General features: G+C 38.3%; 1 protein-coding gene across 1 annotated transcript; it reads right to left on the bottom strand.

Annotated features, from left to right (window-relative positions):
- Positions 1 to 51: 51 nt before the first annotated feature.
- On the bottom strand, positions 52 to 12812 carry rasl11a (RAS-like, family 11, member A). Its single transcript, XM_044341886.1, has 8 exons — positions 12090 to 12812; positions 8528 to 8584; positions 8290 to 8372; positions 4860 to 4900; positions 4645 to 4774; positions 4384 to 4459; positions 2553 to 2629; positions 52 to 738 (listed from the first exon to the last, which is right to left on the bottom strand). The coding sequence occupies exons 1-8, from the start codon at positions 12235 to 12237 to the stop codon at positions 592 to 594; spliced, it is 759 nt and encodes a 252-aa protein (XP_044197821.1). The 5' UTR covers positions 12238 to 12812; the 3' UTR covers positions 52 to 591.
- Between the last annotated feature and the right edge of the window lie 2747 nt (positions 12813 to 15559).

Raw genomic sequence — 15559 nt, forward strand, 5'->3', positions numbered from 1 at the left:
GCGACAAGGGATTAGTAACATCTGTGCTTTCCATGAAACTGACTAACTGGGTGAAATCAATAATTCTTTATTGATTTGACGTATTAAATTCACTTCAGTTGTCAGAAGGTTTACAGTGACCCCATCAGTCAAGTTTTAACGACACATTCACTGCCCCTTCATGGTAAACGGGCCCAAGTTTCTGACACAACACAAGCTGTTTGTTTAGCAGTCTTTGACATTTTTTTGAGCAGCATCCTTGTTGTACTTGAGCCTGGGAAAGAGGTCGCGTTGACCGGCAGCTTCGTTCAAACACAGAGGAGAGCTCGGCTTCCAGAAAGCTCTGTTCAGTCTTTGTCTTTATCTCTCCATCTGATGGCGACCATTTGTACTCTTTAAAATGCTTTGATCACTGCAGTTGAGCGTTTTCATGCCGTTAACGGCTTCAGTTCCCAAACTTTAAAGTCACAGCTCTTTGATACCAAGGCCTCTTGTCATTTGACTTCAGCGTTCCATCAAAGATAATCCAGGAAAAGAACCTTTTTCTTTAGACGGAAGCTCTTATCTTTGCCACGTGTCCGGCTGCACGTTGTCTTCGGTCCCATCCCGCCATCAGAGAGTGGTGGCCGATTTGACTTTGGAGGACAGGACCTGCCTGAACCTCCTCTTCAGCTCCTGCATGTTGGGAGATTTGGGTCTGGCAAGGTGGAGGCCTCCTCTCCTTTTCTCCCCGTTCCCTCCTCCCAATGCTCGGATCACCTGGAAGATAGAGAGCACAGTGACTTGAGGTCCAAGTCGTGAGGGAAAAACAAGCCAGTCGTGTCTAAAGGAGCAGATATTCTACAAAATGGACACAGATGGAGACAGTAGATGTTCATTTCTTTGTTTCTAAATATTCAAAGGAGCGCTGGACTAAATTTGGTTGCTTCCAATTGAAATGTAAACATTAAAATTCAGAGAGAAAAACAAGAGTGCTGCTCTACAGTTGAAGATTTTCCTGTGACTTCCAGGGAATATATCACTCCTCACATGGGAAAACAGATTTTCATGCCATAAATTAAGTTTGATTTTAAACAAGAACTTAATTTAATTGTTTATAAAACTACATTCATCTTAATTGTTAGTGGTTTGAGGAAGTGGAACATCGTTTTTGGACATAATGTATTAATGTTTGGGCGTTTTTAAGCAAAAATGCCAAAAATCCACTTGTATCAACTTCTCAAATGTGAATATTTGCTAGTTTTCCCAGTTTTCCATGACAAATGTGAGATTAATCAAATTAAACCTGATATTAAACCTGAGGCCTTTGGGGCCGATGGATAGTTGCCCACTTTGCCCAGTTGGTAATCCAGTCTAATTCAGGATGGATGTTTGAATATCTGACTAAACCACGTACTTAACTGTCTGCAGACTTTATGTTTACATATTGTGCACTCCACTTGGTTCACCTAATCTTGCAAATATTTTGCCACATAGCCAAACTGTAAACTGACAAGTTAGCATGAAAAGTAACAGGAAGACCCTGCTGCAGCTAAAAAGTTGCCCCTGATATATTAATGTGATAACAGTAATTTAATGCTGGGCTTTATCTATGACAGTTGCATGGAAGCGTTTAATGTGTCTCTGTTTTGCTACATATGACAGTTTTAAGTATAGAAACGCACAGGTGACACACAGACACACATGTGATAAAAATTCCAGGATCCCACCGGTGTTTATTTCCAGCAAACGGGACCAGATTTTGGCGAGAATTCACAGGAAAACTCATTTCCTGTATTCAACCTGCCCTGTACCAAATTAAACAAACATCTTGACCTTTTATATTATTAAAATATGATTTCTAACAGGATAAAAGTTACTATTCTATTAACTAATATATTATTCTATACTGTATCACTATAACGCTGCATGTTTGCACTGTGTTACACTGTTTGCAATACAAATAGATATAAATTACAGTATATTCTTTATTCTATAAATACTGTGTGTGAAAATGCTAATAAATCAAGTGAACTTTGAAGTATCTGAATAAACCTTAAATAGAAGTCAGAGTTGGGAATCTTCTCTCTTTCACATCAGGAAAAGAAAACAGTCAAAGCAAATGCAATGAGCCTCTGGGCAAAGGGGTTTAACAGTCCAACAGACAATACAGAACAGTTAAATGTGGGCCAAATTTGGCCATAAAACCCATGTGTGGTATTTTTTGTTTATGGGCATCGATGGGAAATACTTTGCAATCAAAAGTTCCCACACGCAGGCAGTGAAAATCATCTGAGAGAAGAAGAAGTTCTTGAATGTTTTTTTTTGCAAATTAAGCAAACAGTTTTCATTGAAAATACAGCATTTGTGTATCCAATACCGTTGCTACTTTGATTGACATGAACTCTCTTATATAAGCAGTTCCTGCAGAAGCATGACGATCGGTTGTTTTCCTTTAAGCGCTCACTTAACTTTGCAAGGAAAAATCTTTTGTTTGCATGAGTTCTGCAGCCAAAAAAAAGAGCTAAAACTTGTGCTTAACTGGCAGATAAATAAACCAATAAATAACAAAAAAAACACGAAAAAAGTCCCACCTCCTGACAGAGATGAAGGAAGGCGGCGTGGACTCCCTCGTGGTTCTCTCGGGCCGAGGCCTCAAAGTAAACTCCTCCTGTGAGCAGAGGCAGTGTTCAGATCAGGACTGCTCTTATCTTTAAGATAACTCAGCATTCCTCGTTCATTAGGCAGCATGCAGGATATAGTTCGTACGCAGGAGAAGGCAGAGAAACGTGCGTAAGGTGGAAAATCACTTTCCATCGCCATTGTAATTAGTCGGTATGTTCAAAGATTGAATCAACATCTGCCAAATGCATTTTTGTAATCAGCTACTCTGGGAAATTCTGTCAGCTGCAGAGATTTTATGAAGCAGAAATATCAACCTGCTGGTGGCGCTAGAGGAAACAAAGTCAGTAGGATTCATTCTCTGGGGATCATGAATGTCTATACGAAAATTTCCTGACAATCCATACAGTGATTTTAAGGATAACCACAGGAAATGGAGTGTGAGGGAGAGTTAAAGAGACAAGGGAGTGAGGAAGAGATCATTTAAAGTGAGAAATGGTGAAGAAAATGTTAAAAGGTTTTGTCATGTTGCCAGATTTTCAATGTGAAGAAGTTTAAAGATGCTTTAAGACATAAAAATACTCTGCTTAGGTTAAGAATTTGTGTAAAAAAAAGTTAAGATACTTCTTAAAAATTGCATCTACTCCTTCTCCCTCATTTGGAAAATCCAAAATTTCTGAATATGCAACTTAATTTCAAAAGTTTAACAGCTGGATACAAGATGTTCCTCTCTGTGTTTGTGCACTAGAGGCTTCAAGTTTCCACTTCACGCTTTTTTTTTAAGTTGCATACTGGCTGCAAACTGGTTGTGATGTCACAAATCATGCTCATATAAAAGCCCTAAACTCAGGTTTAAGGTGAGCACAGAGAAACTTTCCACTTTCACAGTAAAAAACTCTGCACATGCATCGTTCTGCACAGCGAAGCTCAAACATTCAGGTGAAATAATAAACAGAACACATATTTATGAGAGGAGGTGTAAATGTTATTTTAACGGCTGAAACAAAAAAAAAAGAAAACCCTCAAACTCGACCCCAAGATGACTGTTCTGTTCAGACAGAAAGCGAAGCAAATATTTTGTGTCATTTGCAGGAGTTTGACCTCTTGACCCCGAGCAGCCAACTACCAGCTGTGTGTTAGCTCAGCTGTAAGCTACAAGCAACAAGTGAGTCTGTGTTCAGTTCGGCCTCTAAATGAACTCTCTGAAAACTCTAATAGTTTAGTTTCTCTTCTCTTTACGTTTATAAAGCAGGTTCATAAACCTCCTTCGGATGTGAACGAATATGTAGCTCAAGTTGCAACATTTTCAAATCGCATGGACACGTCTCAGCGTCACCTCTCGCTGCTCTGGACAAATTTGTGTCTGTTTCCATTGACTTTCTGTGCAATCACGCCTCCCCTAAAATTGGCTTTGTGTTCAGTCTTAACAGCCAAAATAGAACTGCTGATCTCCTCTATATACACTATTCCTGTGTAAAACTATTCCTTAGGGGAATAAAACAATACATTGCTACTCATAAGGCATGTAATCAACTCTACAATCTCCAGTAAAATCAATATAATGTATAAAATTACAATCTTAGCAGTTACGATCGCATTTTATGAAATATATTAAAAAAAACTATCTGGTGGGAGGCAAAAAGTGAATTTCAGCTCTGTTAAATGTGTTAATGTATGTTTATGTGTACAGTAATCTGTAATAAATAGGATTAGAAAGGGAGCAGGTCTTGAAGAAAGCAGATTATGGTATAAGAGGAGACAGGAACAACAACAATAAAAACAATAAAGACTAGAAGACCACACCTAGTGAGGCTGCTAGCGTCTCGCCTTCATCCGCCGGCACCTGTCGAGCTCGGAGCAGGTCGCTCTTGTTGCCAACCTGCAGGGGATTACAGATTACCCAGTAGATTAGATTATGGGGATTAGGGCTAGTAGGTAACTGTTATTATCTGTTCCGGATAGGAGTGAAAGACTTTGGCACTGTCAAGTAGTTTTGACTGAAAGAATGAATGAAAATAACAAAATAATTCACATGACTGGATACACACACACACACACACTGACCAGTATAACAGGTATGTTTCCAGAAGGGTGTATGCGTCTGACGTGCTGGTACAGCGGCTGGATGGTGCGGTAGCTGTTGTGGTCCGTGATGGAAAAAACCAGCACGTAACCGTCTGCCCAGTAGATGGACCTGCAGGTTCAGTTAATACAGGATATTAGTCTGAAGTATATTAAGCTGAACTCAATATTGAAGTGAGTAACTTTGTAAATCTGACCTGTTGATCTGCTCCTGGCAGTACAAGCCCTCAGGATCATCCTGCAAAAAAAAAAAAATTACTTCTTTAGTCCAATCAACAATCCAAAATCCAAAGATCTTCCATTTAAAGCAGAGAAAAGCACGTAAATCCTCACATTTCAGAAGCTACAACCTGCCAAATGTTTGCCCTTTCTGCTTTGTTTTTTATGCTAAAAAGACTGTAAATGTGAAAGATTTCCACTTTATTTGACTAACTCAGACAGCTGAAGCCTCATATTACCTTCAGATAAACTTTTAAATACATAAGTTTTAGTAAACTTGAAAAAAAAAAGCACTGCTGGGTGTTTTTGTCCGATTGTGCCAGATTAGCAAAAGGCGCTAACAACTCTTTGTTGTCTAGTTACAGTATGAGATCTCACTGGTTAGTCTGATAATACAGATACTTGTGTTTCTGAAGCCATTTTTCCTAAAACTACTGTATTTTATATCCACACTCAGTTGAATGCATCATCCTGGGCAGCTCACAAAATGAGCGAGCAGGTGGTGATTTTACCCAGAAGGCACGTTGCCAAGACAAATGGTTGTTTATGGACACACACCGGCTGACTGTTTCAGACTTTGAACTTTTGACTCTCGACCCACCGGACCACCCAGTTGTCAGTTCAGGAACACTTCAGGCTGTGTTATTCTCATTTTGTCCATGTCGTAATCAAAGCAAAAGACACTTTGTGTTATTGCATTTTGAATACAAACAATTAATCTACTGCTGTTTAAGATTTTAGCTTAAAAATTTTGTTGTAAAAATCTCTCCAGATGCAGCTTTTTAACAATCCTCCAGGAGTCTGCTAACTTTCTCGACCTCTCTACTCTGCACACATGACTCCTGCTGCCTCCGCACACCAATTATTTCTGTCTAATCTCTGGGAGCCGCCGGTCACCATCATCCTCCATCCTGCCAGGAGAGACTTCCTCCTCAGCCTCCGTTATCTTCCCCAGTGTAGGAAATGAGCAGCTCTGAGGCTCTGGTTTTGTAAACAGACTGCCGGTGTCGAGCGGAGTGAGCCGTATGTCACGTTGCACTCATTATACTCATCATGAGCGAGGAGAAGATCACTTCCTCTTACTTCAAATACATTCCTGAAGTTATTTTGAGATAAAGACGGAGAGGTTTTTTTTTTTTTTTTTTGATCTTTGTAATTTTTTGATAGAAAATTAAGCAACACAGGACAGATAACTTGATGTTTTGAACATTTTACACCAACTTCAAGCCCAAAACACAAATGCAAACCTCAAAGTAAATGTTAAACTTAAGCTTAGATATTACATGAAGTTAACCAATAGCTCTAAAAATAGAGAGATAGAGGATAGATAGCATATTTCAGTGGGAAAAAAAACATATTAAAAGTGTTGCTTGTTGTACAGTGTGGTTTTGCAATAGTTCTGCATAACTAAAATGGTGAGAAAGAATGAGCCAATGAGCTAAAGACGTTAGCTGTAAAGCTCAAATGATACTTTCTGCATCTGTGCAACTGCAAGTGTCTGCGTGACATAAATTTCATCATCTGCCAGTGTCAGCAAGGATCAGCGTAGACTGTCTGCATGCACCAACAAACATGTACGAAGATGTCCGCCTATGACTCCCAGTGTAGTATAAACAAAACTGAGTGTGCAGTTTTGGACTATATCAACACCTTCATGACATCATTCTCAACTGATCTTCTTTACAATCAAAACTAACTCAAAGTTAGCATCAGCATTTAGATTCTGGCGCAAACCTTCTACACTTCATCTTGTGCAGTCGGGGGATGCACACAAATGACCACAAATTGTAGGTTTCATTAAATCACTCAAGCGATGCTAAACACCTGATATGTGGGGATAACACCTGTTTTCCCCTGGCAGTCTGTCAAGTGACAACAGTCTGCTGACGCTACAAGAAAGTTGACTATAATCAAATGTCACCTGTGAAGCTGTTTTTTTTCCACCTGTGATTATATCCGTGTGCTGCGGTTAAATAACAACACACACGGAGAATAAAGTGGTCGTGCAGCAACAGGAAAACAGATATTTATGAAGGAGATGCACATTTTGGCATGAGTACGGAGCCTGGGAGGGGCCACAGAGAAAAGAAAAACTAATTAATGCTCTTGGTTTATCTATTTTGCCTGTTAGGGTCATGGTTAGGGTTATGGTTAGGGTTATGGTCAGTCAGCCGGAAGTTTGAAGAAAGCAACGAAGAAGACGTTGCCCTGTAACGAGAAGGGTCTATCTGCAATCTTGCAGACCTACACGACACACCCACTTTACCACACGAATCCCCCTCCCCGACCCCTAACCCTAACCAAGAGGGTGTGTCGTGTAGTAAAGTGGGTAAGTCGTGTAGATACTGCGAGTCCGCAGATGGACCTACTTGCCTGTAACATGAGTTACGTCTTGATGTTACAGGCTACCCTGAAGCAGAGTTTTTATGAACTGGATGACATCCACAGATGCACTTTTTACAAATATATCTATATTTTACCTTTATTTTACCAGGAAAACGATCATTGAGAATAAAAGTCTCTTCTGGCCGAGACAGGCAGTAACGTAAACTTTCAGACATAAACGACATAAAAACAAGTAACACAGAAAGATCTTTCACAAGGTGCATGACAGTTTTGCCGAGAAAAAGTCAAGTAGAATACGAGATCTCAGAGATAACACAGTGTTGTGCTTTACAAGCCAAAACCCGAAGCATATCCAGATGTCCAAAATCAAAACTTTATGAAATCCAAGTGATCCACAGTGAGGGTGTACGCAAGATGAGAAAATGGCATGAGGGTGAATTCAGTTAAATCGAGAACATGAATTAATTAGTTTTTTCTCCATGGCTCCTCCCGAGTGATTGACTGCAAAGTGATCTTTGTAAGTAGGTCTATCTGGACTTGTGGTATCTGCATGACACATCCACTTGGTTAGGTTTAAGCCTGAGCAGTGAGATGGTTAGGGTTAGGGGTCGGGGGGGGGGGTGTGTCGTGTAGCATGCCGTTACGGTGACGACATCAGGGGTGTGTGTTGTGTAGTGAAGTGCAAGACTGCAGATAGACCCTTCTCGATCTTTGGGCAGTGCAGTTCAGTTTTTCTGGGCACATTCTCACTTTTTGCTTACACATCGGACACCAACTATCATAAGAAGTAGTTGTAGCATGTCTTCTTCAGTTGTCTGTATGCTATATTATTAGCATATTCTGCTCAGCTGATCAGTCAAGTGAGTGTTTGCTGTGTCATATTTTATGCAACAAATGTGTTTTCGTCCCTTTTTTATAAACTGAAGCTAAAAAACATGTCAACATGCATAAAAAAGTGTTCTTTTAAACCATATTTTGCTGTTTACATCCAGCTTTTCTATTCATAATGCACACAAATACTCTCAGATGGAAACATGGCAGCTGTCTCTCTGAGAGTTCTACCTGGAGAGCGACGCAGGGTGTATCCTGGATCTGAAGCGACACTTCCTCTCCATCCAGTGTGACCTTTCTGGAGTAGAGCGCTCCTGGGGAGAGACACACACAGGTGGGTGAATGACCGGATCGATACCGCAGTGCAGGTTTTGCAGAGAGCGGAGAGCGGATGAAGAGGTGTGTTTACTTTTGTTGTTTGTGTTGGTAAATGTATCTTAACTCATCGTAGAGTTGACAAGAAACTCACCAGTGTTTGCTTCATAATCCCCGATGAACCTCTTGGTCAGAAACCTGACAATCAGAGCTGAAGAGAAACGAGAAAAGTCTGAATTAAGGACACAGAAAATGAAGTTAAGTGTAACAACTAAGTCTATGATATAAAATCTGTTTCATCTTCAACTCGAAATAGAAAAACCCACTAATCTGCTGCAACCTACTGACTTATATAACACTCAAACATTTGCTATTAGTGAGTGTTGCTGGAATTTCCCTGACTAATCAACTTTTTGATTTTGAAGACTCTCCAAGCAGAGACACGAGCCAAACAAACAGTCCCGAAGTCTGAACTGAAACAATGATTCACCAGTTCACAGAAGCTGATGTTGCAATTTTTTCATGCGTCACCTTGAGCCAGTCAATGATTGTCTCATTCATGCCTTGTTTTTTTTTTTTAGGATTCTGGGTGCAGTTTTTTAAACTCTTGCAGCCCAGTTTTATTTCATTTATGTATAAAGGATCCCAATTAGGTTAATGAAAGTAGAGGATTTTACATCCTGCAGAGTTCCCATCAAAGTATTTAAGGAGAACACCACCACTTTTACACTTTGGCAACTATTTTGGTAATCGTTTAAAACATTTTTCAAGCAAAGATAGTGAAGAAACCCCTCAAATGTGAGGATTTGCTGCTTTTCTTTGTCATTGTAAACGGAATATCTGGGTTTTGGACTGTTGGTTGGACAAAACAAGACATTTGCAGATGTCACCTTGGTCTCTGGGAAGTTGCCATGGGCATTGATTCAGACTAACAATTAATTGATTAATCTAATAAATCTGCAGATTAATCCATAATTAAAATAATTACTTGCAGCCCTAAAAAGGATGGTCCAAATTGAAGCAACAAAGACTTAGACTTAGACTTGGAAAACTTTAATGTCCTCCGAGAGGCGATTTGTGGTCGAGTACAGGTCAAGCTCTAAAAAGCCTGCATCCTACATTTCCCATAATGCAACCTGATACAGTGTTTTCTATATTAGACCCTCCCGGCTTGGTAAATGCCCACCACATCTTTCAAACGCCACACCTTTAGTTTAAAACACAGGGTTTTTTTATTCATTTATAAACTTAAAGTCTCCAACACCCAAATTGCAACAACCCTGATGACATCACTATGACATCATCAGGGTTATCATCTCAGAGCTACAGAGTTTATAACTGTTTAAAACTGTCTAACCACCTCTCGTTGGAACTTGTTTTTTTTTAGCTTGTGTCGGACTGTGGCGATGTTTTAAACATGCACGTGTGTCCTCGGCTGTTCGACACACACGCATTAATAATTCTTTGAGGTTTATTACAAATTATAAATCCTTCACTTCACCACCAGTCTGACAAATTAGCCACTTGTAGCGAGCTTGTTCATTGCGCTGCTCACTCGCTGATGTGTTTAGTCTATCTTTCAGAAGAGTAACTGCCACTATGCTTTCTGCCCCCAAGACCTGCTTTCTTTTCTCCAAACACCCACATAGACACTGAAGAATGGGGATTAATATATTCCAAAAACAGAAGAAAGCATGACGTCTTTGTTTTTACTGAACTTTTCTTGCATGTATTGAACATTTTACTATTTTTGTCACTTCCTGTATTCTATTAACTTTCATTAGTTTTGTGCTGCTGCTAGGTGGCAATTTTTTTTTTTGCCTCTTAAAACAACATCTTAACCTTTCTGTTGGTTATATTCAGTGGTAAAAAAAAGTAACTGTGCATTTAGTCGGTATAGTTTTGATTTTGCATATAGTTTACTTAAGTATCCTTTTTACTGTTTTATTGTTAAATGCACTTTAAGTTTCATTTTATGCATGAATTACACTACAGAAATATGATTAATCATTATTATTATGCTAATTTATACTGTAGTTCTACTCCACTACATGTTGGGGGGAGGGGGGGGGGGGATTGCACTTCTTACTCCTCTACATTTAACTTGTTACTTGTTACTTTTTTAACAAATTAAGATTTTACATGCAAAAAAATGGGGAATATTTTATTTCATTATTATTTCACTGACTAGAAGTTAGTCCAATGGGAGAATGTATAAGAATGACTGCTCTGTTCTTAGGTTTCACACTCTTCACTGTTATCTGCCCATCTACAGTGTAGACCAGTGGTTCTCAAAGTGGGGTCCAGGGACCCCAAGGGGACCTTGAGGGTGTTTCAGGGGGTCCCCAACAAAAACGGGAATAATTTTCACTGTAATTCCATCCAGAAGTAACATAATGACAGAATGTATGACTATACTGGTCATGGGTTTCATTCACTTTCTGTTGTAAAACATTTAAAAGCAAGAATCAGATGGGGGACCCTGGGACAAAATCTTATCAGATGGGGGTCTGTGGTCTAATTTGTGCAAGTTTATGGATCCTTGATGTGTAAAAGTTTGAGAACCACTGCATTAAACAACGCAAAAGTATGTAAACTAGTTAAAATGAGCTCCACTCAGACATTAAAACAATGCTAAGACATGAATGCATCCTTAATTATATATAAAATAGATATTATTATAAAATAATATATGTTATCTAAAATAAAATAATTTATTTTACATAAATATGTTTCTATTTCTATTCAATTATTTAAAGTACAGGCTCATTGACCACTAATTGCAAAACCCGCAATCGAAACAGGATGCCACAAAAAAAAAATCATGGCAACCAAAAGAAAACAGAATATGTGGTCAAAGTTTGAGAGATGAGGCCGAGACACAGAGACGCACTTCTTCCTACGATGTAAAACATTCAATGAAATAAGGAACATTTAATTTTCAAAGAGCTTAATGACCTCTCAACATTAAAAATACGCCCAGCAGAAGGAGAAAGGGTGTATCTTACTGCCCAATACGTGTCAACATGACACAACCTGAGGGACGGTGAATGACCTGCACACACACACACACACACACACACACGCACACACACACACACACACACAAAGACAAAACTAATATATATCAATCTTAATGTTGTGTTAATGTTCATATTATTGCTATTTTGACAAATTGTATTTTGATGCTTTGGCAACATTGTTCTTTCATGCCAATAAAGCCCATTTAAATGAATTAAACTGAATTGAAATAAAGTAGATAATTTGAGTTTTTTTGTGCTGAGTTTGAATTTTGTACTTTTACTCAAGTAACATTTTGAATGCAGGATTTTCACTTGTAAATGAGTATTTTTTTTCAACTTGCTATATCTGCAATTTTATTTAGGGATTTGAGTACTTCTTCTTCAACCACCTGAATAAAAGCTTACAAATGAGAGAAATACTTAAAAAAGACATTATACAGAAAACGCAAACTGTCGCCCCCTGCTGTCCAGGATTCATTTCCAAAATTCCTGCAACTACACTTCAGATTCACGACTATATGTCCACCTCTATTAGACAAATAAATCACAAAAATATGTCTAGTATTGGCTGCCTGCATAATTAAGCTAATTTTTCCTCATTTCACCCTCTATACAGTTTGAGCTTGTATAGAAAAACTTCCCTATGAACCAGGCTGATCCATCCCTCCATCTAACTCATGCATCTCTCCGTACCGGTTTTCCCGACGTTGCTCGCTCCCAGCACCACAATCTTCACCGTCTTGTCCAGCAGGGGATACTCCGGTATGGGGACCAGCAGAAAGTTACCAGACCCGCTGCTGTTCATGGTTCCCGGTGCAGGGTCGCCACCAGTCAGCCGCATTTAGCTCTCCTCTGCCCTGAGATCAGCTCTGCTCAGTCTGGGAAAATACACTGACACAGCTTCCCCTCCGCCCCGAGGAAGAAATCACTGCAATATTACCATAATATTCCTGCAGAGAGAGGTACTGGTTTAATGTTCCTGTGGATCAAAACCTTTATATTGATTCAAATATCACTGCAGGAAAAAATAAAAGTTGTTTGTCCTTTGAGATAAGGGCGTCCAAATATTTTCCAAGTATCCCAGTTCCAGTTTGTGCACCACCAAAAAAAAAAAAAAAAAAAAAAAAAAAAAAAAAAAAAGATTTAACCCCTCAGTGGATCTTTCAGCAAAGTTATTATAACACAAAGCAACACACAACTCTACTTTGTTTTAAATGCAAGACAGATAAATGACAAAAGAAGTCCAGATGTTGCTGACTGCGGACAGAGAAGAGAAAGACAGAGAGAGAGAAGAGAGAGAGAGAGGAAGAGGAGGAGGGAGAGGCAGACTTTGAACCATCCCCTCTAGTATTCCCATGAGACCAGGCTAAATTGGGCTCAGACACACCTCATTAAGCTTTCCACGTCTAATAAACAAGGAAATGATCAAATGAAGGTTTATGATGATAATAAATCTGCAAAAGAAATTACTCGTATTAGACTAATATAAGGCTGTATGTGTCCCCAAAAAAAGCTCACAAATTGTCCTTTTAAATTGACTTAGCTACTTTCATTGTGATTTCATTTACAGGTAAATTTGATGCAGCGTTAGTGTATGGAAGCCCATTCCTGTCAAACAAACAAAAACAAACAAAAAAAAGATGTAATGTTGGGAATGACAAAAGTTAAAATTATGAAATGTTAAAATTATCTCTTAAGTGAAAAATCTAGTTTATACTGAGACACATGTAGATATTAAGACAATTATGATATTTTAAGTGAAAATCATATTTGTCAAGTAAGTAAGATGTAAGTAAGTCAAATTTTATGTTTAAAACAGTTAGTTCTCGCTAAAAAGTCAACATATTTAATGTGTATTCCATAACTTCCCATTAGAAAATGTAATTTTTGACTTACAAGCATTTTTATTTTTATCATTCCTAAAATTTAATTCTTTTTTTTTTCTCTTGGCGCTAATGGGCTTTCATAATGTCCAGATATAGCACATGCTGTGAAACAATTATCTCGGGTAAAGACGATAAAAGATATAAAGTCATATATTCCTCAGTGTTCATGGCTCATTACTCTGTTAAAAGAAAGGAAAAAGAAAGAAAGAATGAAATAAGAAGTTAAAAAAGGGAAAAATTATAAATGAACTGGAGCTGGACTGAAGGGGAAATGGGAAAAAAAAAAAAAAAAAAAAAAAAAAGGAAGGAACAGAAACCACGACACAATAATATTAAATATTATAATTATACACAAATAATGTCCAAATATTTTTAAAGAAATGGGACCAAATCTCAGAAATTCCTCCAAAATGACTCTTGATATGTCAGTTTCAAGTAAATTTTATTTATACAGCGCCAAATCACAACAGAAGTTATCTCAGGACTATTTTCACATAGAGCAGGCCTAGACAATATTCTTTATTTTACAGAGACCCGACATTAACCCGTGAGCAGCACTTTGTGACAGCGGCAAGAAAAAACTCTTTAATTAGAAAAAACCTTGAACAGAACTGGGCTCTAGGTGGGCCACTATCGGCCTTGACTGGTTGGGTTGGGAGAGAAAGAAGGAGGGCGGAGAGAGACACAGAAGCACAGCAACAACAATAATAACAATAACAACAACAAAGTAATAGAAAAATCATACAATATCTGCATTAAAAGTTACCCCTTTACTGTATTTTTCCAAAGGAATAAGAGGTTTCTAGTTGCTGTAATGTCCACTGTTATGAAAGTTACAACATCTCTAACTGTTTTTCAGATAACATGGTCATTAATTATAGCTAACTGGCTAATTAACTGAAGACTATCAAGTGCCCCTGAAACTCCCTGTTTTAAGGATGGTAAATGTTCTCCTCTGGCTCCTTATAACTCAGCCGGGAGGTGTTTGTTTGTCATCTCTGAGCTTCCAGGGAGAACATCATTGTCAAACTCAGCACAGACAGGCTCGGGCTTTTTTATGTATGACTCATTTTAGTTTATTGTGTAACACTGGAAATTACACACAGATGAGGCCACATACCGCACTAAGCACCGCCCACCTATATTAGCCCCGTATCCAGAATTACAAAAACAAGTGCATCTGAGTTGTACGTCGGCGACAGTTTCTTGCAGCCTCCCAAGCTGCTGGACGACAGGAAGCTGCGTAAAGTGAGCGTGAAAAACATAGAGTGATACCGGAAGCTACACGATCTGACCTTCAAAGTAAAGTAAAACCATTAAAAAGTGTTTTGGAGAGTACTAAAGTACTGCACTGAAGTACAGTTTTAAAGTACTTGTACTTTACTTGAGTATTTCCATTTGATGCTGCTTTATACTTCCACTCCACTACACTTAATTTCAGAGGGAAATATTGTACTTTCTACTCCACTACATTTATTTGACAACTTTAGTTACTTTTCAGATGAAGATTTGACACAATGGATAATATAACAAGCTTTTAAAATACAACACATTGTTAAAGATGAAACCAGTGGTTTCCAACCTTTTTGGCTTTTGACGTCTTACAAAAAGCAGTGTGTAGTCGGGGTCACATTTCACATGTCTATGAGTTGTTAACAGCTCCACCAAACAGTGATTTTTCATTCTAAACTTCTCACATGGTTTCATTTCAATAAATGTTCAAATGATCCAATATTTCACCAAAAATCAAAGATTAGAGAAAAAGTCCAAAAACTGAAAACAGATTTGTGTATCAGAACTTTTGTTTTTTCTTCTTTCCTCTCCCATTAATCATCTCACGACCCCTCAGATTTATCTGCTGACCCTTTGGAGGGACCCCGACCCCCAAGTTGGGAACCACTGGACTAAACTAGCTAACTGTATATAAAGTAGTTGAAACTAGCTCCACCTTCAGCAGCTACAACAGTAACATGCTGCTCTAACACTGATGCTTCAGTATTAATAATCTAATGATGTCATATATAATAATATATCAGTCAGAGGGACCAAACCACTACTTTTACTGCAATACTTTAACTACATCAAGCTGATAATACTTATGTACTTTTACTGCAATACTTTAACTACATCAAGCTCATAATACTTATGTACTTTTACTTAATTAGGATTTTCATGCACTACTATTACTTGTAATGGAGTATACAACAAACAACACATTTAGAATAAAAGTAATCTAAGTTCTGATAAGTAGATAACAATTTATGAGAAGAAAAAGAG

This window comes from Thunnus albacares, chromosome 22 (assembly GCF_914725855.1).
Source record: "Thunnus albacares chromosome 22, fThuAlb1.1, whole genome shotgun sequence".
Lineage (NCBI taxonomy): Eukaryota > Metazoa > Chordata > Actinopteri > Scombriformes > Scombridae > Thunnus > Thunnus albacares.

What these genes read in the sequence shown, in the direction of transcription:
- rasl11a (XM_044341886.1), bottom strand. Translation starts at nt 12,237, where the DNA reads ATGCGGCTGACTGGTGGCGACCCTGCACCGGGAACCATGAACAGCAGC. An exon ending in GAGCAACGTCGGGAAAACCG is followed by an intron (nt 8,585 to 12,089) that starts GTACGGAGAGAT and finishes GTTTCTCTTCAG; the next exon opens with CTCTGATTGTCAGGTTTCTG. An exon ending in TCCTTCATCTCTGTCAGGAG is followed by an intron (nt 739 to 2,552) that starts GTGGGACTTTTT and finishes TCTATCTTCCAG; the next exon opens with GTGATCCGAGCATTGGGAGG.